The sequence below is a fragment of the Euleptes europaea genome, chromosome 7, assembly GCF_029931775.1.
Source record: "Euleptes europaea isolate rEulEur1 chromosome 7, rEulEur1.hap1, whole genome shotgun sequence".
Lineage (NCBI taxonomy): Eukaryota > Metazoa > Chordata > Lepidosauria > Squamata > Sphaerodactylidae > Euleptes > Euleptes europaea.
The window spans coordinates 31,824,923-31,846,712 of NC_079318.1; the positions used below are offsets into that span (position 1 = coordinate 31,824,923).

The following is a 21,790-nucleotide window of genomic DNA, read 5'->3' on the forward strand; positions in this document are numbered from 1 at the left end:
ATGCTTTCCTTTGGGTCTCTTTGCTGCCTCTCTCCCCCCCCCCCCCATGCTCACATTTGGGCCATGGAAAAACAATTTCAGAGAACAAAAACATTTCAGAGCCAGCATGGTGTAGTGGTTAAGAGCAGTGGTTTGGAGTGATGGACTCTGATCTGGAGAACTGGGTTTGATTCCCCACTCCTCCACTTGAGCAGTGGATGCTAATCTGGTGAACTGGATTTGTTTCCCCGCTCCTACACATGAACCCACCTGGGTGACCTTGGGCTAGTCACAGTTCTTTTGGAGCTCTCGCAGCCCCACCTACCTCATAGTATCTGTTGTGGGGAGGGGAAGGTGATTGTAAGCCGGTTTGATTCTTCCTTCAGTGGTAGAGAAAGTCGGCATATAAAAACCAACTCTTCCTCTCCCTGAACGTTTTAAAAATGCCTGGTTCTTCCTCCCTGCCTCAACAAAACTACTTCATGTTGTAGTCCTCTCAAGCCTTCTGTTGTATCTCGGCCCTTTCATTTCTTACCTAGATTGTGGCCAATAGCTCCTCTACCTCTTGTTCAGGGTCTTTGATGCCTTTCAAAATAAGACTCTTATTGTTCTCTCAGGTTTAAACAAGACATGATGGTATGAATGGGTCCACAATGCTGTGGAGGGCCGATCCCAGTTAAGACCATGGCATGGCAGGCTGTGGTGCTCTTATTTCTCCTGCTCTTTTTCAAGTGCTGAAACAGCCATGGGGGGCTGTTTAGGCACTTGAAAAGGCCTGGGATGGAGAACAAGAGTACCTCAGCCCACTATGCTGCAGGGCCAATCAGGATCAGGCCCTTCCAGCATTTTAAAATCACTTTAAAATGGCAGTGGAATCCATGGGTCAGCCCTGTGGATGCTGTTACATCTACTCTGGTCCTCAGTCATAGATCCCCAGGGTGGTTACACTCTGCATAAACTGTCTTCATCAACAATATAAAACAAATCTAGCAGCAACTAAGACTCCACGCTTCAGTATGAGTTTTCACAGTTCACAGGCCATATTCTGAGTTCCCGCAGTGAGTATTAGCATGGGACAATACGCATTATACAGATATGAAATAAAAGTTATTCTCACCAAGGCTTGATGCCCCTCCAGCCCTGCCCCATGAAAACTGCCCCATGAAAACTCCTGCCCCATTTCCCCATCACATATCTTTCTGACAAAGTGGGCTGTGACCCATGAATGCTTAAAATAAGTGTGTCTTTAAAGTGCCAGTAGATTTTGGTTTCATCTTACTACAATAGACTGTCATACAGTTCATCATCATCTGTAGGGTTTTTTCCTGCTATCTTATAGGGTTGCCAACCTACAGCTGGGGGATGGAGAATCATAACTGACCTCCAGACTACTAAGATAAGTTCCTCAAAGAAATGCTGATTTGGAGAGCAGACTCTATGGCATTATAACCCGCTGAGGTTCCTCTTCTCCCTAGGCTCCACCCTAGGGATGCATTTGATGAACGAAACCTTATACTTTTAGTCTTGATGTCAGTGCCTGGTTCTGTAATTTCCCCTATAAATATTACCCAAATGATTTCCTTTTAGGGTTGCCAACCTCCAGGCTGGAGATCTCCTGCTATTACAACTGATCTCCTGCTATTACAACAGCTGACAGAGATCAGTTCGCCTGGAGAAATTGGCCGCTTTGTCAATTGGACTATGGCATTGAAGTCCCTCCCCTCCCCAAACCCCGCCCTTCTCAGGCTCAACCCCAAAAACCTCCCACCAGTGGCTAAGAGGGACCTGGCAACCCTATTTCCTTTCCACATATCTGGAGAAGTGAGCTCTGACTGACAAAAGCTCATATTGAAATGAGATCCGTACGGGAAAGATTAGCACCGGGACTGCCTAATTTTTATCCGGTAAATTACTGGTTTTAACTGTTTTTAAATTGTGATATTTTTTTAAACAAGAGAGACCCTCATCTCTCACAGGTTGTACCTGGTCGTTTTATTCTGGCTTTTGCCGTAAATAAATTCATTCATTCATATTGAAATACATTCTGTGAGCCTTTCAGGTGCCACTGACTGGACTCCTGTTCAATATGCACCCTGCACCTGTTTCCAGGCTGTGCACCAATGAAGAGGGGACACCTGGGGCCCTCGCATCGCTGACGGCGCCCAGCCAGCCCACCAGCTGGTCCAATGCCACACCGTCACCAGGGCAACAGCCTCCCCGCGACAGCGATCGGCAAGAGCGCATGCGTACTTCACCCACTCTGTCACGGCGCCGATCGGAGCGCGGCGCCTCGAGTGGGCCGGGCCTGGCGGAACCCCGTCGTCAGTTCCGGCTTGAGGCAGCGCGTAGCCAACGACGTCTCGCCTTATTCGTCGGCCGCCCCGTCTCCATGGCGACCGCAGAAGCCCGCCTTTTCCGCCCCCCCCCCCGAGGGAGCCGCTTGTTCCTCAATATGGTGAGTTGCCGTCTTGAGGCGGTTATGACGGTTGGAGCTTGAACTCCGCGGTGTAGGGCCCGAGCGTCCCCGCAGCCGTTGTTGAGGTGGCGGCCAGAGGTTGGGGGCAGAGTCGAGGGAGAGCTTCTGCGCTCCGCAGTCAGTGGATGTGGAGGTATCTGGGGCTGTTGCAGCGCCATGGCCGGTACCGCATTTTTGACAGGAGGAGGGAGGGAAAAGTGGTTGTTAAAGTCGCCGCCATTCCTCTCGTGCTGATTCTTATACCTTTGGTAACTGTACGATGACTAGTAACGTGGCACCTAGCCTCCCTTCCATGGGGAATTGCCTTTCCCATCGACTTTGTATGGTACAGTGGGCCTGGAAAACGGGATGAAGCCCTTTCTCAGCCCTTACTTTTCTGGTGTTGCTGAAGACGTTACTAGGTCTCTGCCTAAGCTTCCTTTTTAAAAAAAAAAACATTTTTTTTATTCATTTAACATATCAACATAGAAACAATATCCAATACTAAAAATAGTAGTAATAAAAAAAAGTAATATCACTAATTTAACAATAAAATGACTTCCCCATCTCCCTCTTCCATCTAAAAATAAATGGTATAAACTTTTGCTAACGGAACTAATCCCAATCTTATTTTAATTAACCTGTTCTTATCCTATCTAAATTATTAAATCAATACCTAATATAATATTAATACAAAGTATATTTTAATTAATATATTCTTGTCTTATCTAACATTATTAGATCAATACCTAATATAAAATTTCTGCCTAAGCTTCCTTAAGGAGTGTTGTGATATTAAAACTGTAGCGGTTGGGCTACAAATATGGTGAGTGTTATTCAAATTTAAGCTGTTGCGTTCCTGCCTGCTTACTAGCCACCGAAAGCATAGGGGCTTGGCCTTTTCAAAGAACGTAGCAACTCTTATACCTGCGTTGTGGTTATACAGAAATTTGAGGATACTTCTACTGCAGCACAAGGCCACACCCCTGTGTTCAGTGTTAAGCAACCCTAAAGAATTGCTACATTGTGGTTCTGTATTATCATCTTTCAAACTTGCTAGTGACAGGATGTATTCTCATGTCATAGCAAGAAACTCCTGTTTGCTCAGACACCCCTCTTAAAAAATGATAACAGATTGAACTTTGATTTGAGATTTCACAAATGAAGAAGCCTGTGGCAGTGCTTTGCTAGTGAAGGGAATGCACAAGCTTGACAAGAAAGTATGTTTGTACCAGTCACAGATAAGGAGCTTTCTTGGGACATCTGACACCAAGGTGGCTTGCCCCAGCTATTCAGTATTGACTCAGGTATGAGCCTGTCTGGTTCCTAAATAAGTGTCCTTCAATTGAACCTTTGCTTTGTGCCAATATCCCTGGTATTTGTTTTCTTTATTTCAAAGTATTCAAAAATCTCATTTAGTGAGAACGTTATTGCAAGAATGCATAGTTTGTTCAAAGATTAAGAATTCGACCAAGAAAATGTTCTTTTTTTGTTTGTGTGTTTGCAGGGGACGATACATTTGTTTCGCAAATCACAAAGATCTCTCCTTGGCAAGTTAACACAGGAATTTAGATTAGTAGCGGCTGATCAAAGGGTGAGAGTTTTCTTCTAGAATATTATTTTCCATATTCTAAATCAGTTTAATAACTTTTCAGAGAAATACAGGGTATAATTTTTCTATCGATATATTGAGCACATTTTTAAAAATTTGAATCGAAGTATAGGAAGTGGGTGTGGCAATTTGTTCAAATGTTTCACTGAAAGATATATTCCATTAATAAATGACCTTGTGCTCCATCTTTTTTCATGCCACCCCACCAGCTCATTACAGTAGTTATATCAGTGCTCTTTTAAATATGAGTCACATAGACTGTTTCAGAAGGCTGTTGTACTGTGCATGGCTAAAGTCCCCCTAGGGTTGCCAGGTCCCTCTTGCCACCGGCGGGAGGTTTTTGGGGCGGACCCTGGGGAGGGCAGGGTTTGGGGAGGGACTTCATTGCCATAAAGTCCAATTGCCAAAGTGGCCATTTTCTCCAGGTGAACTGACTGGAGATCAGTTGTAATAGCAGAAGATCTCCAGCTAGAATCTGGAGGTTGGCAACCCTAAGTCCCCCCCTCTCGAGTGCCCACACTGCATCTCTAGATCCAGGGACATAATGTTGTATAGCTATATCCAGACTGTATCACTTTATCCTACAATGTTGTATTCCAAAGGCAAAAGAAAATGCTGCTATGATTATGGAAATGGATGCTGGCTGCCTTTGTACATTGACTGTATTGCACTAGTTTCCCCATGCAATCTCAGAATGGCTATTCAAATATAAGGGAATGACAATGATTTTTATTCTGGGGTTTTCCTCGTGAAACATTGTTTGTCCCTTTAAAGCCTGTCTTATGCTACCTGCTCCACCACCAGTCTGCTCTTTCTGTTTCTAGTCTCTGTCTCTTTCAAACTCTCCTTAAAACCTGCTTCTGCAAATAATTTTTAAACTCCTGTATGTATTGTCTTCTCTCTCTTTTTTTGCTATGTTTGTTTTTCTTCGATATGTCATCGCTTCTGTGTTCTAAAGTGTACCTAGTATATTTAGAGCTAAATGTTAGTACCAGTAGGGAGGAGGATACAGGTATATCTAATAGTTGTGGGAGAAAAAAAATCTCTAAATACAAGGTGTCTGTTGTGGGGAAGGGAAGGTGATTGTAAGTGGCTTGAGTCTTCCTTAAGTGGTAGAGAAAGTCGGTATATAAAAGCCAACTCTTCTTCTTATTCTGTTGATCCATTTGAATTATTGGATTTTTAGAAATCTGATAAAGTCTTGCTCTGAGTGCCACAGCAACCTGAGTCTCACCAGCCACAACAAATACAGGCCATGCTAACCTGTTGCATTTTCCTTGTGAGGCTTGTCTAGTGTTTGTTTAGCAAACTTTTCTGGGCAAAGTTCTTATACAGGAGGCTTTTTGATTGGTTGGTTAGAATTTATATTATGAATTGGTCTGCAACTAGCTGCTGCTTATTTATTGTTTTTGGTCATGTAATCTTGTTTGTCATTGACATGTTATGTAATTTTTGCGTTCTATTTTGAACTTCTTTGGCGGCCCATTTTCAGGTCAAAAGGTGAGCTAAAACACAAAATACTTTCCCCCAGAATATGCTCCATGACTGACTCTGAGATCAGCAAGAGATTGAAGTGGGTGGTATTTTAAATAGGCCATTCAAAATTATGTATATGTATGCATGAATATGTTGCATAGCTTTTAAAATCAAGTTGAGGCTTATCAAGTTTAATTTGAATCCTTTTGCTGAATCGTTACTCTAACCATTATCCGTTACAGACCTGGAAAATCTTGCTCTTTGGTGCAATAAATGTAGTATGTACTGGCTTCCTGCTTATGTGGTGCAGTTCTACAAACAGCATAGGTATGTTCAGTTCTTGCAGTACATTTTTTGATAGTAAATATATATATATATCATAATAGTAATCTAAAACGAGCAGAATTTTTGTTGTCATAAGGCTGGTATAACAAATAAAAGATACATTTGGGAATATCACATGGCAGCAAGAATTCCTTTCTGATGCAGGCGTTGGCCTGAATAATAATAGGATCAGAGAAAATTACCCTACATCTGCTTGCAAATGTTCTTCAGTTGTTGCTTGTCTTCCAGCAGTAGTGGCTTCCTCCAACAGCCACAACATTTGCAACTCCTGCAGTTGTTTTGCAATCCCCGTGGAGCTCTGACCCACTGTTTGACATCCTATATTGTAGTTTGGAAAGCATATCTTTATAGCAAAATGAGCTTTTGTTGGAAATGGTGTTCTGCTAATATAAACCTATTTTTTCTACAGCTTTAACTGCATACACCTACCTGACCATCTTTGATCTTTTCAGGTATGGTTGCTTTTAAAAATCTTGATCTAACTTGTAAAATACATACATAGTAACTTCTTGTGCTTTTACTCGTTAAAATTATAGGATACTTATGCAGTAATTGTGTTTATGTGAAGATAGTTCATGGGCTGATTATACTTCTGTAGGCAAAAGTGCTATAAAATATTTTCATAGTGTTATATGTGTAAAAAACAAGAGCTTGTATGTTTCCTGAAATATATAATACGCAGTTTGTGCTACTGGGTGTGGTCTAGAGGAAATTAAGCAGGCTTCAATCCCATTGATCCCAGATCACTGAATGTTTTCTTTGAACTGCACCTGCTTCGTTGTTTCAAGAGTTCCTGTTCAGTCAACATGGTGGTATGATTGGAGAATGGGCACTTATTGAAATTTTCCTTACAAGCCTGTAATCTTGTGTATTGCATTATGAATCGTATATACAAGTTGGAGACCTAGAAGGAGGGACAGGAAAGCTTAAATCCCATTTCCCTCCTTCCTATGCTGGTTCTCATTTTTCTTCCTCCTAGCCCTTACTCTTTCCCAGCTCAAGCTTTCCCTCCCTGCCTTTGGGTTGGTCATTCTTTCATCTCTGCTTACTGCAGCTCCACTTCTTTCTCCTCACGTCCCTCTGTGTCGATTTTTTAAAAACCCATTTGCCCCCTTCTCAGTGGCTCTCTTCCCTCCTTGACCTCTTCTTTACCTGCACCTCTGCAGCTCACCATTGCAACTGATGCTTGGGAGAGGTCTCTAAACTAGTGGCGTTTAATCTTTTGTCCGTTTCTGCCCAATAAATGTGCAATATTATAACTGAATCTCCACCCACCCACAAGAACAAATTAGGATATAAATAGCGCTGTAGACAAGGCAACCTTGTTTATCTTATGTCTAATTCTGAACATGGCCATAGATGCGGATTGTTAAATTAGGGCCATATTCAGACAATACAGATTTTTCTTCAGCCCTGGGGCAAACCATGAGTTTGCAGAAAAAAACTGAAAACTTTCTCAAATGGTGAGAAGGATTTTAAATTATTGTTTAAAAAGTGATATCTTGAGAAGTTCCAGCTGCTATCTCAGGGGGTTGCCTATCAAACCTCAGGATGCTTTAGAAGTGGTGGGATGAAGACAGACAGCAGTGAAAGAAGGAAAGGGGCTTCTTCCTCCTCAAACTCAAAGCTCGGGTTATCCCAGCTCCATGCCTGTGTCAAACAAGACAAAAATAGTGGCAACAGCCAGCCAGAAGAGCTGCTGCTGCTGCCATCTGCTAACAGGTCTTGTAATTACCTAAGCTCCAGTTGCTTGAGGTTGTGCTGGGAGCAAGGTCCCATTTAGCCACCAGCATTATTTGTTCCGTACCCCTCCATACACGTTTCCATTTCAGCCACCAACCAGCTCAGACGTTTTTCTTCCTCAGCCCAGCCAAGTAACGGGGCAGGAAATGAACATCATTGCCTTCTTCTCCATCATCCCCAACCACAGTGCCTCAGCAGCCATATTGAACCAGGGCTAATGGAGGGGAACTATTGGAACCAGGCCACTGGGAGGGAACTGGAGAAGAGGGGGTAAAGAGTAGCTGTTGCCTCCAGGAGTGAAGGAAGCCATTGCTGGGAAAAGCCGATGCTGCATGCCAAGTGCTGGTGATATTTTGTCTGGATTGGCAGCTATGTGGTTGAGGGCTCCCTCCTAGCTCAAGTTGACTGGGACTCAGCATCTGTTTTTTCCTGCCAGCCTCCTTCTTTCTCTTCTGTAGGCAGTGGCAGCAGGGTACGTAGTCCGGAGGAAGAATTGTAGAGGAGGAGGAGAGTGCAGGGGGACATGGAAAGAGGGGGGATTTCCCTGTGAGTTTCTCATGGGCCCCTAGTTGTATAGGGGATTTATGATCTATGCATGTGAAACGCCAGTCTCAGACATACTTTCAATGAGACCCTTCTGCCTGATGGCCACAAGCCAACTCCTTAATGTTAGGTTTGATTCCTGTTAGGACCATTTCACCTTTTTTAGGGGTCTGGTGAAGAAATCTACGATATGAAATTTTATTCTCAGGATGGGGTGATCAGTACAAAACAACTCTCCGCTGCTGGCTGTCAGAAGCCATTGCAGATGGGACTGCCTAAAAACTAGCTACCTCCCAGGTTCTGAATGTTTCAAATATTTGTAGATCAGTCAATGGGAAGGCCATGTAGCCTCAGTTAAGAACCACTAGTCTAAATTCTTCAGATTCTGCAGTTTGTATTGTTTGACCTGCAAAAATATTGCTGTTATTGTGGTGGGTTTTTTTTGGTTAGGGGGTATTTGTCCTCCCTTTTGAACTTTTTTTTTTTTTAATCAGAGTTTCCCCAGGTTTGCAGCTATTTCTGCCTTTGTTCTTGGTAGTATTGTTTTGTGAATTTTTGATCCATATGGGGGGTCTACACATGGCGATTTTTTTTTTTTGCCGTCAAGTCACAGCTGACTTATGGCGACCCCTGTTGGGGTTTTCAAGGCAAGAGACTTTCGGAGGTGGTTTGCCATTGCTTGCCTCCATGTCACAACTCTGGTATTCCTTGGAGGTCTCCCATCCAAATACTAGGCAGGGTCAGGGCTGAGAGTGTGTGACTGGCCCAAGATCACCCAGTAAGCTTCCATGGCATGAGTGGGGACTCGAACCTGGGTTTTCCAGGTCCTAGCTTGACACCTTAACCACTACACCACGCTGGCTCTTACACATGGCTATTAGATGTTTAAATAAACCCAGGTCCATGACTTTCATTGTTTGATCATGCTGCTCTTCTTTGTCCTGTCTTTCCTATTCTTAATGAAGGATCAGCATGGGTGGGGGCAAAATCCCACTCTTTGCTGATTCCATTGCACTATTATTATAACTTCTACATATGAGGAGGACTTTGCAGCCTTTTCTTACTTAGTTATCTTACTGCTGTTAATGCTGCCAAGAGGAAGAGACATTCTTTATATAAAACATTTATTAGCCACTTCTTCTTTATCGAGCTTAAAGTGGCTTACAACGTATGTAAAAAACATAAAATAAAAAGCATAAAACCCAGAATTTAAAATCACAACTCAAGACTGCTAGTAAACTTAACCAAATGAAGTCCTAAATAAAATCGTCTTCAACTACCTCCTAAATTTTAAGAGTGAGGGGGCCAGGTTCACCTGTGTGGTGACGTTTTTCCTTAATCATGGGGCTGCCACTTGGGAACCCACTGAATGGGCTTCTTTGATTAATGAGACAGTCAGGAGGGCCTCTCCCTCCTTAATTCCCAGGCAGGAACATAAGGGAGAAGAAGGTCCTTCAGATAGCCTGATCCCCAGCCATGTGGGGCTTTAAAGGTCAAAACCAACACCTTGAATTGGGCTCGCAAGTGGATTCATAGCTAGTGTAATTGCTGTAATATCAGGGTCACATGCTCCTGATAGTTTGGCCCCAACCAGCAGTCTAGCCACAGCATTCTTCACTAGCTGCAGCCTCTGAACACTCTTTAAGGGTAGCCCCACATAAAGCTCATTACAATAGTCTAGTCTAGATATGACTAAGCATGGATCACTGTGGCTAGATCGGACTGACCCAGGAATAGACATAGTTGATGCACCAGCTGGAGCTGGGCAAAAGCACTCTGAACCACCACAGCTACCTGGTTTTCTAAGGTTACTGTGCCAAGAACCTGGCTTTTCAAGGGGAGTATAACCCATCCAAGAGAGGAGAGGTTTCAAGTCCCAGGTCTGCCTTTCTACGAACGCAGAGAGCCTCTGTCTTGTCAGGATGAAGTTTCAGCTTGTTCACACTCATCCAGCCCATTACTAAAGTACTGGTTTAGAACATCAGCAGCATCTTTGGAATTAGATGTGAAAGAAAGGTAGAGCTGGGTATCATCTGCATACTGGTGACACTGCAGCCTGAACCTACTGATGACCTCTCCCAGCAGCTTCACAAAGAACAGCATGGGGAATAAGAAAACCCTGTAGTGTGCCACAAGTCAACAGCCATGGGGAAGTGCAAGAATCCCCCAGCACCACCCTCTGCAAAGCCTCCCCCCAGATAGGGTTCGAACCACCGTAATATGGTGCCCCCCCAGTCCCAGTGCTGAGAGCCAGCTCAGTAGGGCACTGTGATTGAAGGCCACTGAGAGATCCAGCAGAACTAGCAGGGTCACATTCCCTGTCAGTTTCTCACTCTACTTCTTCATTTGCTGACACAGACCCCAAAGTTAGGAGAACAATGAATGTCTGTGTACTGTCCCTTGGAACTGATTAGCTCTTTCTCTTTCTGTGATCATACTTTTTATTTACTTCTAGTTGTAACCACCCTTGTTTGGAAGATGGGTTTATTCCTTTTGCTAAATAAACAATGGACATTTTGGTAGTTCTGTATAAATTAACAGCAATGAGCGCAATGAGTTTGTTTTGAAACTGGTTTTAGAACCATGGGCTGTAACTAGGTTACTATTACAAATTTATCAGAATGTTCTGAAGGTACATTTTGGAATGCAGAGTCCTTTAAATTGCCTTGTTTGCATTTTCATTGATGTTTTTCTCCTATTCAGCTTAATAACATGCTTAATAAGTTATTGGGTAATGATGAAGAAGCCCAGTCCAGCTTATTCATTTGGGTAAGTTCCTGTAAGATATATTATAATTTTATTATGTGCCCTGAAGATGTTTGAAATATTACTTTGTTGATTCAAATAATGGTAGATGCTTTTATTGAACCAAAGGCAGTTTATAGAATCCTGTAGAACCAAACTCTCCAACCTAATAGGTGTTGGATAGGTCTGGATTAGTGTGAGTAGTGCATGCAGTTTTTTAGAACTCTTCTTAAGTGTAGTAAAATAGCCTGGAGATAGAGGTATTTCTCAGCTGTCCAAAAGTTTTGAATAGATATTACCTTGGTTGTCTTAAACTGTTTATGTTTATCTTAATGACCACTTTAGGTCTTGAGTTAAAAACCAGGGTTTTCCAGTGTCTGCAAATCGTGTAAATGCACCTGTAAAATGTTTTCTTTCTAAGTAAACAATTACTTATTGATTTTAATTGGGCTACAGTCTTCCTGCATTTGTATTATTTCAAATTTCTTGATTTAGTCATGCACAGCTTTACACAAGATTCCAACTTTGGTAATTTACAGATGTGGTCTAAATCTAGTCTAACATCTGAGAATTATCATCCCAGTTTGATGCATTCAGTGGTAGTACATCATCTTCAAATGAAATCAGAATGAGTTATCTGATCACGTTGGTTTTAAAAGTTTTCTCTCAAATTCCAGGTTTGAGAGATTTGAAGTGCTAGCAGTATTTGCTTCCACAGTTCTGGCACAACTTGGAGCTCTTTTTATACTAAAAGAAAGGTAGGACTGTTGACTACTTCACATTTGCTTGATATATAAGATGATCAAATCAACTGCAGTGAAATGTTAGGGTTTTTTTTCAAATGCTGTAAGGAAAAAACAAACCCTTTGCAATGACTCCAAGTGATGATTGTTTTATAACAGGCCTGATGATAGCTGCATATATGGAATATAAAGATGATATGACATGAACACAACAAATGTCTTAATAGAAGTGTTAATTCATTGATTGTAAAGCTGTGATTCTTGTGTGTCTTGTAGTGCCGAACGATTTGTGGAGCAACCAGAGATTCACACGTAAGGGACAGTTTTTAATATACAAAAGTATTAAATACTACAAGAATAAAATATGGCATTTACTCCAATGCAAGACTAGTTTTGAACTGTTTAAATTTCTCCCAGTTTAAAATAAAAGAATTAAAAAGTGTTGTCTGTGGATACCAGGAGCCGCTTCGAGCCCAGAGCAGCACACAGATGCCACTGCTGGGCTCCAGTGCGAGTGGTTGAACCTGGGCTCATGCTGGCTCAACAATGGGGTAAGGGTGGGATTCCCCCCCCCCCCCGAGTTTTGCGGGCATCCCCCCTTTGTGTTATATAAATCTGTCTTTCTTGCACTAGTGGTTGTCAGAGTAAGCTGAGTTCTCAGTTTTCTACTTCAAAATGCATTTTTGAATGGCGTGAAAAGCTGGAAAATATAATGATAAATGGGGAGAAATGGGCGAACAAGTAATGTTACTTGGGGAATTCTTTTAAAATGATTGATTTCTTTACTCTTTTTAGGGGTCGATTGTTGGTTGGTACCTTTGTGGCGCTCTCTTTCAACCTGTTTACAATGCTTTCCATTAGGAATAAGCCCTTTGTTTATGTCTCTGAAGGTATGGAATACATAGATGTAGAAAAATAACTCAATTATATTGATGAACATAGAGTTGGCTTGGTGTACTTGCTAGCCATTATTTGTGGTTGTTACTAACTTCCTTTCCCTCCCCTGAGTAATCTGGTGCACGTAGGCTGCATTGAGAAAAACTGGTTAGTTGTGATGTCAAAATGCAGACCTACCGAAATTTATAGCTTGTTTGGAGGCGTAACTTGGGATACTTAATTAGGGTTTGTGGTTGGTTGTTAACCATAGTTTGTACTTAACAGGGTTGTTGCATCCAAAATTTTAAAATCCCAGATTGTTCAGTAGCCCTGCCCCTAACAGCAGGAGGCCTGGACACAGTGTTGAGCTCAAGCCTCTCTTGAGGGCAAATTTAAAAGACAGTGAGACAAGAATTCTGGTCATATGTGATTAACTCAGCCGTGATCATGTGTTTCTTCCCAAGAGTATATTTTATTTCTGAGAGAAAAAAAAAAGTTTAGGGAATGCGAGGAAAGTGCAATAGAGAAGGTTGGGGGGGGATTTTTTTGGTCTGGAGTGACATAGTCATATAGACAAATGGAGGAAAGGGAAAGCTTAAGGCTCTGTGAATGACTGGCATTGCTAAGAGCAGTGTCACAGAACAGCCCCACTGATCAGGAAGCCCCATTCTGTTTTGGCCCTCCAAGGCATGTGGGCAGTCCACAGTCCTCCTGAATCTCTGCCTGGTGAAGCACTGGTCTCCCAAGTCCGCCCAACTCTTGGAGGGGGTTTCTTGTGCTTCTCCTTTAGTACAATGCCACCAGCTGGTCAGTTTTGGAAGTTCTCTCCACGAGAGCCAGCAGTCCTAGCTTCTCTTTTTGCATTGCCATTTAAAGACTTTGCCCAGCGCCTGCTTCCTCCACTACCCAACAACTGGTTATTTCTGGGACAGCTTACTGCGCTTGTGTACTCCTGCGAAGATAGTTATCTAGCAACCAACCGCTTCCCTGCCCCGGCACCCATTTTAGATATTGTGTTCAAATGGTGGAGGTCTATGTGGGACCTCTACCAGCATCTTGACTCTCACATCCCAAGTCTCTGTTACTTTCTAAGCGTCAGATTCCAGCTAAGGTGAGAGCTGGCCATTTCGTTTTCTTCAGCGGGGAGAGCCAATGGCATTTATTTAGCTTGGATGGCTGAGTACTTGTCAGAGCTGTTGCAATCAACTTAGGAGCAATCAATTTCTGTCTTCTGCCAACAGGAGAAAAACCCTTTTAAAAGCAAGTGTGGGTTTTTTGCAAGCCCCAAAACTCAAAATATTGGGATGTAAAGGGCATTTCTCCACAAGCGACCTTGTGGATCTCTGAGGAAACTTGGCTTCAGCTTCCCCACCCCTTTGAAGAGGGCAATAGCAGAAGGCCTGCACATGTAGGGATCATGGGCAGTGCAAAAGCTTTTAGGAATGCAGATGAGGATTCTGCTTTGATGAAGGAAAGGACACAATTAGTAGATTTAACTATTTATAAAAAACCTGGGGTTTGTTATGTACATCTGTTAGACCAACTGCAGTGCAATAAGCAAGGTGCATGTGCAATAAGCAAGGTGAACTGCATGTGCAATAAGCAAGGTGAAAAGAACAATAGAGCTGGTTTGGCACTCTAGCTATAAGATTGTACTTGCAGTTTATTAGAGTGATTCTTTTTAATGCATACAGTAAGTACTATGATAATAGCTGCCCCCAGAGGGAATGTGCTTAAAGCTTTATGTGGCAGGGAACAAATTTAGAAATCTGCCTGATGGCAAATAAAGTGACTTGTCACAGATTTGCAGTGTGATCAGGTTGATTACAATCATGGTGTAAAGCATATGTTCTTAATGATAACCAATATTATTTTTTGTGTAGCTGCAAGTACAAGCTGGCTTCAGGAACATGTTGCAGATCTGAGTAGGAGGTAAGATGCAAAGTGACACAATTGATGTTCATTTAGGATCAACAACTGGTGGCCTTTGGGCCAAACCAAGCCCCCTAGTTGCCCAGCTGCAGGCCGGAGGGAAAACTACTGTAGTCATTAGCCTTGCAGGACATGCCCAAGTACTGGGGTATCTCTGTCCTGCTACCTCCCCCCACACATACGCTGCATGTGACCTTAAAGTAAAATTAGTTACTGACGTGGGGGGAATATTTAAAAGATGAGGAATCTGTATGCTGTAGTTGGAAGTTGTGTTGGAATTTATATGCTGTAGCCTTGAGTAATGGCTTGGAAAGTATGCTGGGTAACTAAGCCGCTTGATCTTCGAAAGGGCAGGATTCAGGGGGAAAACTGTTCACAAATAAATGTACAGGGAGGTTATTCCTTCATATGTTAAATTTGCCTAGGTTATTTTGAGATAGTCGTCTGTGGAGTTAACAGAACAGTTCTTGTTCTTTGGGTTGTGTAAAAGAAATGAGCCTTGCATTTTTTTTAACCTGTTGGGGATTTTTCCAGCTCTCCAGTGTCACAGTAATTTATATATAATTTGGGAGCTCTGCTCTTCTGTTGCCAATCTAATCAAGTGAAGCATTATCGTCCTGCCTTGTTTTGATCACACTTATTTTCTCCCAAAAGAAAAGTGTGTTCCTTTTGAAGGTTTTCTGCAGGAGGAGGAGCAGAGAATCTCTGCTCAGCATGGAGAAAGCTTGCAATTTGTCCTGTGTCACACCAATATGAAAATGCTTGTGAGGATATTTGACCGTACTTACCTTAGTTTTGATTGACAGATCTGAATACTCTTCCTTTATGAGTGAGTTGGGACCTCACATGCATAAAAAAGGAACTCAATTTCTCAGTAATCGTTGGGTTTCTGTCTGTCATATCAAAATGTAATATTCACTCATTGAGGCTGATGACATCCTTAATTATAGTTGTCTGGAAATTTGTATATATATGAGAAAACAAAATACTTCCTTCATTTTCACTAAGTAAGTAGTTAGCTTTGGGATGGCCATCGTATCATTTAAAGAGCTAAAACATTTTATGAAACTACAAACGGTTATTTAGAACTGTGAGGAAGCAGTTGTTGTAATTGAAATTTGGCAGCCTTGCACTTGATGTCGTTTCAGAAGAAAGGAATGAATAAGTTGCTTATGCTGTAATCATTTTTTTATTATAATGTATAATGGTTTAAGTCCATTAACAACAATAACTTGGCTGATCAGTTTTCTGGCTGCAGGAGAGATACCAACATAATTGATATTATACATATGAATGGGCTGTGCTGTTTTTTAATTTACCGTGTCCTCTATTTTTAGGGCAGTTAATCCATATTTTTCTTCCTTTCTTTTAGTTTATGTGGCATCATTCCTGGATTGAGCAGCATCTTCCTTCCACGAATGAATCCCTTCATCTTAATTGACCTTGCGGGGGCTTTAGCGCTTTGTATTACATATATGCTAATTGAAATTAAGTATGTACCGTTACGTTCAACGATAACATTAATTCATAGATATTGAAAACGGTGTGCCCTCTAATACAACATTTCTTTGTTTCAGTAATTATTTTGCTGTTGACACTGCATCTGCAGTAGCCATTGCCTTGATGACATTTGGCACTATGTATCCTATGAGTGTGTACAGTGGAAAAGTATTACTTCAGGTGAGGCATTATAATAAGGACTGGCATTTCAATTTAATTCTACAAATGTACTACAAGAAGCAGATAAAACACCCCTTTGGATGCCAAAATAGGCTTTATGGAATTTCAGTGAACAGTGAGGAGTTTTGATTTTAATTGTATAGCTTTGTTTTTTTTTAAAATGACTGATTTTGTGAAATGTTTGAAAATGTTATACAAAGGAGCTCAGATATAGGAAGGGTATCAAATGCTGCCAGGTGAACCACTTGCTAATGATTTCCTACATGTCTTGTTATTTATAATTTCACATATTCTAGTGTTCTGTATCATTGTGAATCTTGTTTATTTAAACTGTTCAAGGGTAACCCGAGTGATTTTAAATAAAGTTCTTAAAAGACAACATGAAGTGATCATTGGCTGGGATTATGGGTCTTCTAAGACCTGGAATTAATACACTTTCTGACTTATCTTGAGTCAGAAGACGTACTTATACAGAATGATCATTGAAGAGACTGATAATTCTTCACACAGTCTTGTGGTTCAGTGGTTAAAACAATCAAAGAGACTTTTGTTTTCAAATCAAAGTATGAAAAATATTCTGAACTTGCCTTCAGAAGGAGAAGCCACTGATTTATATATATGTTGTTACTTGGGTGCTAATTCTAATGTTTCAAATTGGTCAGCAGATAAAAGTGAACATTTGAAGTGGAAAAGGATTAACGGAGAAGGGAGCACTGACATTTTAAGATTTTGCTTGAAAGTCCTGTCACAAGCTTAGTATTGTGCTAGAATTTCCTTTTCTCAACATTTACTAGGCCACAGTAACAGTCGATGTCCTGTGGCAGGACCGTGCAACTGTTAAAAAGTATTATTTTGTTTTTCCAGACAACACCACCTCATGTGATCGGACAGCTAGATAAACTTTTAAGAGAGGTAAGTTAGTATGAAATATTACACTTGTGCACAGGAGACAGGACAATTGTGACTTCTGGAGGCAGCCTCTGTGACCTGGTGAGGTGCTGTTCTAGTGGACTGCCTGACACAACGGGCTTTCCAGAGGTACTGGAACCTGGTTCTAGAAGGGGAAGCTAAAACTGCCCCCTGTGTTTTGGAACCTGCATTCTGAGGAAGAGAGCAGAAGTGCTAAAAGGTTATAATGGAGGCAGATCACTCTTTCACATGTCTTCCAGATGCATATTTGCTTTTTTAAAATTTAACTGCTTCAGTTTTCAATGGAACATGGTGTTTCTAGTTTCAACTAGGTAAAATTGGAGTTTTGCAAATGGAATGTAACTAAATCAAAATCCAGCCCCAACATGCCCCAGGTTTTTTTTAACTTCAGAAGGGTGACAAATCCAAATTAACTCCAAGCTTTGGATCTGAACAACTAAGGCACATCTGTTCCTTTTCTGGTGGCCTCACAACATCTGCAGCTATACTCTGCCTTCCATTTCTGTTTCTCCAGGGCAATGAGGGTGGGTGAGCAACAACGAGGGGAGAATGTGATATGTCCTGGCCGGACATGCTATCCAACTAAATTTTTTTAGTCTATGTTCACACTAGATAGCATGTCCACAATTGATGTTTCTGTGCATAGTGGCTTGGATTTTAAGCCTTGCTTCCATTTGTGCCGCATATTTTTCCATTGAGGGAACTGTACTTCCATTTATACAATACCAGATTCTTTCAGAGGGACAAAAACCACCTTGTGCCAGCAGTACATGCTCCACAGCCAATCAAGGCCATAATTTCCACCCAGCACTTGGAATAACTGGCTTGGAGAAGGATCTCATTCAGTATAGGCAAGAATTCTCCAAGCCTGGGTCATTCCGGCGGTCTAGGCTTTCAGTGATGGTAGTCGGTGGGAAGCGGAGGAGGCTGAGGTGTCAGCCTTGTCCCGTTGCATCCTCCTAACCCTGCTGCTCTCTGGGGAAAGACTCACAAGCTTTGATTTTTAAAACTCTCAAGTGAGAAAGGGCTGCCATGTTATGAAGTGGTTGGGGTAGGAGCCCAAGAGCCAGAAACTGATTCTCGTGTGCTCTATTTTCCCTGTGGTCATTGCTGCTTTGCAAAGTAGAGATCAAGGTTTTGCCCTTTCTAACAGTAAATAAACAAACATACATGGGACCAAACGAGATGAAAGGTAAATCTATATCAGAGAGACTTCTGATTGAGGATCTGAAACCTCTCCTTTTCTAAAAGCCACACGGGGGCACCCAATTTTGCTCAAGTTCACCTTTTCGTGTGTAAAATAGGGATGAATGGTGTTTTGTTTTCATGTTTCTTTAGAACACATTTCTTTCTACCCAAATAGGGTCCCCAAGGCAACAGGCATCACTGCTTTAAAACATTAAACTGCATTTAAAATGTATATGTAAAATATTTAACCATATAATAAAAATACATAGACATACTAACACAGCCATGGAGCAGGGCTAATAAGAGTTTACTTGGGGAAGTACACCAAAAGAAACCAAAGTCTTCACCTGCTAGCAGAAGACAATGATAGAAGGCGACAGACAAACCTCCCTGAGGAAGGAGTACCAAAGTTTCAGCCCTTCATTGGGTTGCCACCCGTCTCACCTCGGCGCTTATTTGAGAGTCTAGCTGAATTCAGTAAGGCTTAATTCTAGTTTTCTTAGAGGAGCAGCCTTTTTATGAATAAGCCATTATAAAAAGCAACTTTTGCAGTTTTAAAAAGAAGCTAAAAAGAGGTTTTGAAAAGAAGACATGTTCTAGGAAGTTGTCTAGTACAAGCCCCACTAAAATAAGCAAGAACTGTGGGAGATCATGGAGTTCATTCCTTTTGGCTTGTGCTGGAGAGCTTTGTATCAGATCATATATCTCATGTCTTAATGCACAAAGCTTTTCCAAAAAGTGAAAGGGGATGGGTTGTATTTTGGTTTGTTTCTTAACAATGCTATGTACCATTTATGTGTTGACCTAGGTTTCCACTTTAGATGGCGTCTTAGAGGTTCGAAATGAGCATTTCTGGACATTGGGCTTTGGTTCTCTGGTATGTATTTTTATTTTCCATCTCATATATTTTTTCCAGAACTCAGAGCAGTTTACAACAATAGACAGTTAAAACAGACAAAATAAAATCCTATTTTCAGAGGAAATGGGCACAAATATAAAGAGCAACAAAACTGGCTTGTAGATCCAAAGAATCAAACCACAGGAGAAATGCATTGTGCATAACATGCTCAATAGCCTCCAAGCACCGCTGCAAACATAATTTCAGATCCCTGCATCCAACAAATTAAAACAACTCAGATAAAAGCTCCTGTGAATCATTTGGCCTTATGTGTTTATATAGTTGTTTTAATATTGGTACCCTATACACATGGTGACTGCTTCCTCTTGACAGGCACAATAATCTAGTCTAGAAGTCAGAGCTGTACAAATCAGCGTGGCTAGACCAGACAAATCCAGAAGGGCTGAGCATTTCTCAAGATGATGGTGAAAGAAGGTGCTTTTATCAACTGCTCTAACCTCATTCTCCATCTGATCTGCTGGAGACTGCTGGACCACCTCTAAAATTGGGCAGAGCAATCCAATCCAGAACATCTTCCCCAAGCAACGTCACCTGTGTTGCTTGCTATTTTTAAATGCAATAGCTTCACAGATCCCAGTAGTTTCTCTTTGATAAGCAGAAATTGTATCAGGATTTTAAGACAAAAGTGCTGCTATATTACCAAAATTTTAATGTGACTGAGTTCATTTTTAATTTGCTTTCTAGGCTGGATCAGTACATGTGAGAATTCGAAGAGACGCCAATGAACAGATGGTACTTGCTCATGTGACCAATCGGTTATACACTCTGGTGTCCACTTTAACTGTTCAGATTTTCAAAGATGACTGGATCAGGCCTACCTTGGCCTCTGGACCTATTGCCAACAACATGCTGAACCTTTCAGACCATCACATCATTCCAATGCCTCCTTTAAAAACTGCAGAAAACTCCGATCCTGCTACATCTACTCCTGCCAAACCAAGCAGCCCACCTCCAGAATTTTCTTTTAACACACCGGGCAAAAATATGAACCCTGTCATTCTCCTGAATGCTCAAACCCGACCTTATGGTCTAGGCTTCAACCGTGGAACTGTACCTTACAGCAGTGCTTTCACTCAAGGATTTGGAATGCCGGGAATAGGAACAACCCAGGGATTCAGGACTGGCTTTATAAATGCCCCTCACAGATATGGAACTGGCACTCGAGATCAGACCAGACCCTAATGAACTTTCCCCATATTTATTGTTTGATTTCCCCCCACTTATTTTATTCCTCACCTTTTACAAGACAATTCAAATTTTCTAGGTGACAGGGATCAACTGTTTCCAACAATCATGAAGATGTATGTTTATATTTTCACGTAATCGTAAAGCAGTTTATGCTTTCAAGAACTGCAATACCCTAACTTTTATAAATAAAGAACTGAATTATATTCTTATTTTTTCCCTAAGTGGTTCCAGCATAATGTGAGTGGAGATCCAGAAAAGAACTAATTTACAACGAAATGGGTTTCTGTATCTTCTTAATCTGATAATTAGGGATAGTTATCTGTTGACATAATATTCTTATTTTTCTAGAACTTCAGTGCCTCTGATGCAATCATGAACATTTTAAAAGTCACATTTTCCTTCACTGGAAAAGCATTTCCTATAAAAAAATACCTACTGGAGGTCAAACGGACTCCTGACATTCACTTTTGACATGAAGAGATTGTTTTATCTATATCACTGTTAGGTTATCTCTTGGTTCTTATATGGGTTTAACTAGCAGATTCATTTTTTTGTCCTTTTTTGCTGGTCAGTATGCTGGAAAATTAAGTATTAAACTTGGAGAACTGCTTTTAAACCTGGTAATTCTCTTTGAAGGGTTTAAAAGAAGTGCATTTGTATGATGAATGGGTGTTTTGGTTCGCATACTGCAATCCAGATGTTAGTCTAACTGCTTTTGAACAATAATAGTATCTCTTGGTAATAAGGAAGATGCTCATACAGAATATCTAACTCATGTCTGAAGCAATGATGTATCTGTCTAGCTTTTGTTAATCTTTCCTGCTAATGAGGTACAGCTTAAATGTTTCTGATGCTTTCCTTTGTCTAGTTCTTTGTGTCCTATTCTCACTGACTTATTACATATTGGGGGGGAAACCACTAAAGCTAGTAAAATCCAACTGACAGCCAGCATCAACTTTTCCAACACAGAAAACCAGAGTGGCTGGTTCTCCTCCCAGAGAGTAACATGAACAGCATTCCTGGAATCAGATTGCTGTCATAAGAACGTGGAAGCTCCCTCCTCTTTCAAATTGTTTCCCAAGAATAAAGGCAGGTTACACAGTCTCCCTCATGTTGGTGATCCAGAATACATTCATTACTCACTCTGCAAGGAGGATGTGGGTGGAAGTCTTGAGTCCCCCGGATGCATTACTGGGTAGTTAAACTTCCTCTGCCGCTTCAGACATTTCAATTTAGTGGTTCTCTGAAGCAGGGCAGTGGTACCAGAACCTACGCAAGAACTTTTTGGTCCTTTGATATAGTTTAGGCACAGTTGTTTTGCTATCTCCCCCTGCCCCCTTCACTCAGTCAAACTATAGAAGTAAATAGTTTAGGACTTTCAGTATGAGTTACATTGAAATCATGCATTCATTGTGGCTGATGGAGAGTTCTTGAAC

The 21,790-nt window shown here is 41.4% G+C and overlaps 1 protein-coding gene across 1 annotated transcript; it reads left to right on the top strand.

Annotated features, from left to right (window-relative positions):
- Positions 1-2,414: 2,414 nt before the first annotated feature.
- SLC30A6 (solute carrier family 30 member 6) lies at positions 2,415-20,390 on the top strand. Its single transcript, XM_056852574.1, has 14 exons — positions 2,415-2,434; positions 3,942-4,028; positions 5,765-5,849; positions 6,277-6,319; positions 10,857-10,922; positions 11,576-11,656; positions 11,918-11,953; positions 12,437-12,531; positions 14,401-14,449; positions 15,822-15,941; positions 16,027-16,129; positions 16,994-17,041; positions 19,056-19,124; positions 19,851-20,390. The coding sequence occupies exons 1-14, from the start codon at positions 2,432-2,434 to the stop codon at positions 20,346-20,348; spliced, it is 1,383 nt and encodes a 460-aa protein (XP_056708552.1). The 5' UTR covers positions 2,415-2,431; the 3' UTR covers positions 20,349-20,390.
- The last annotated feature ends 1,400 nt before the right edge of the window (positions 20,391-21,790 follow it).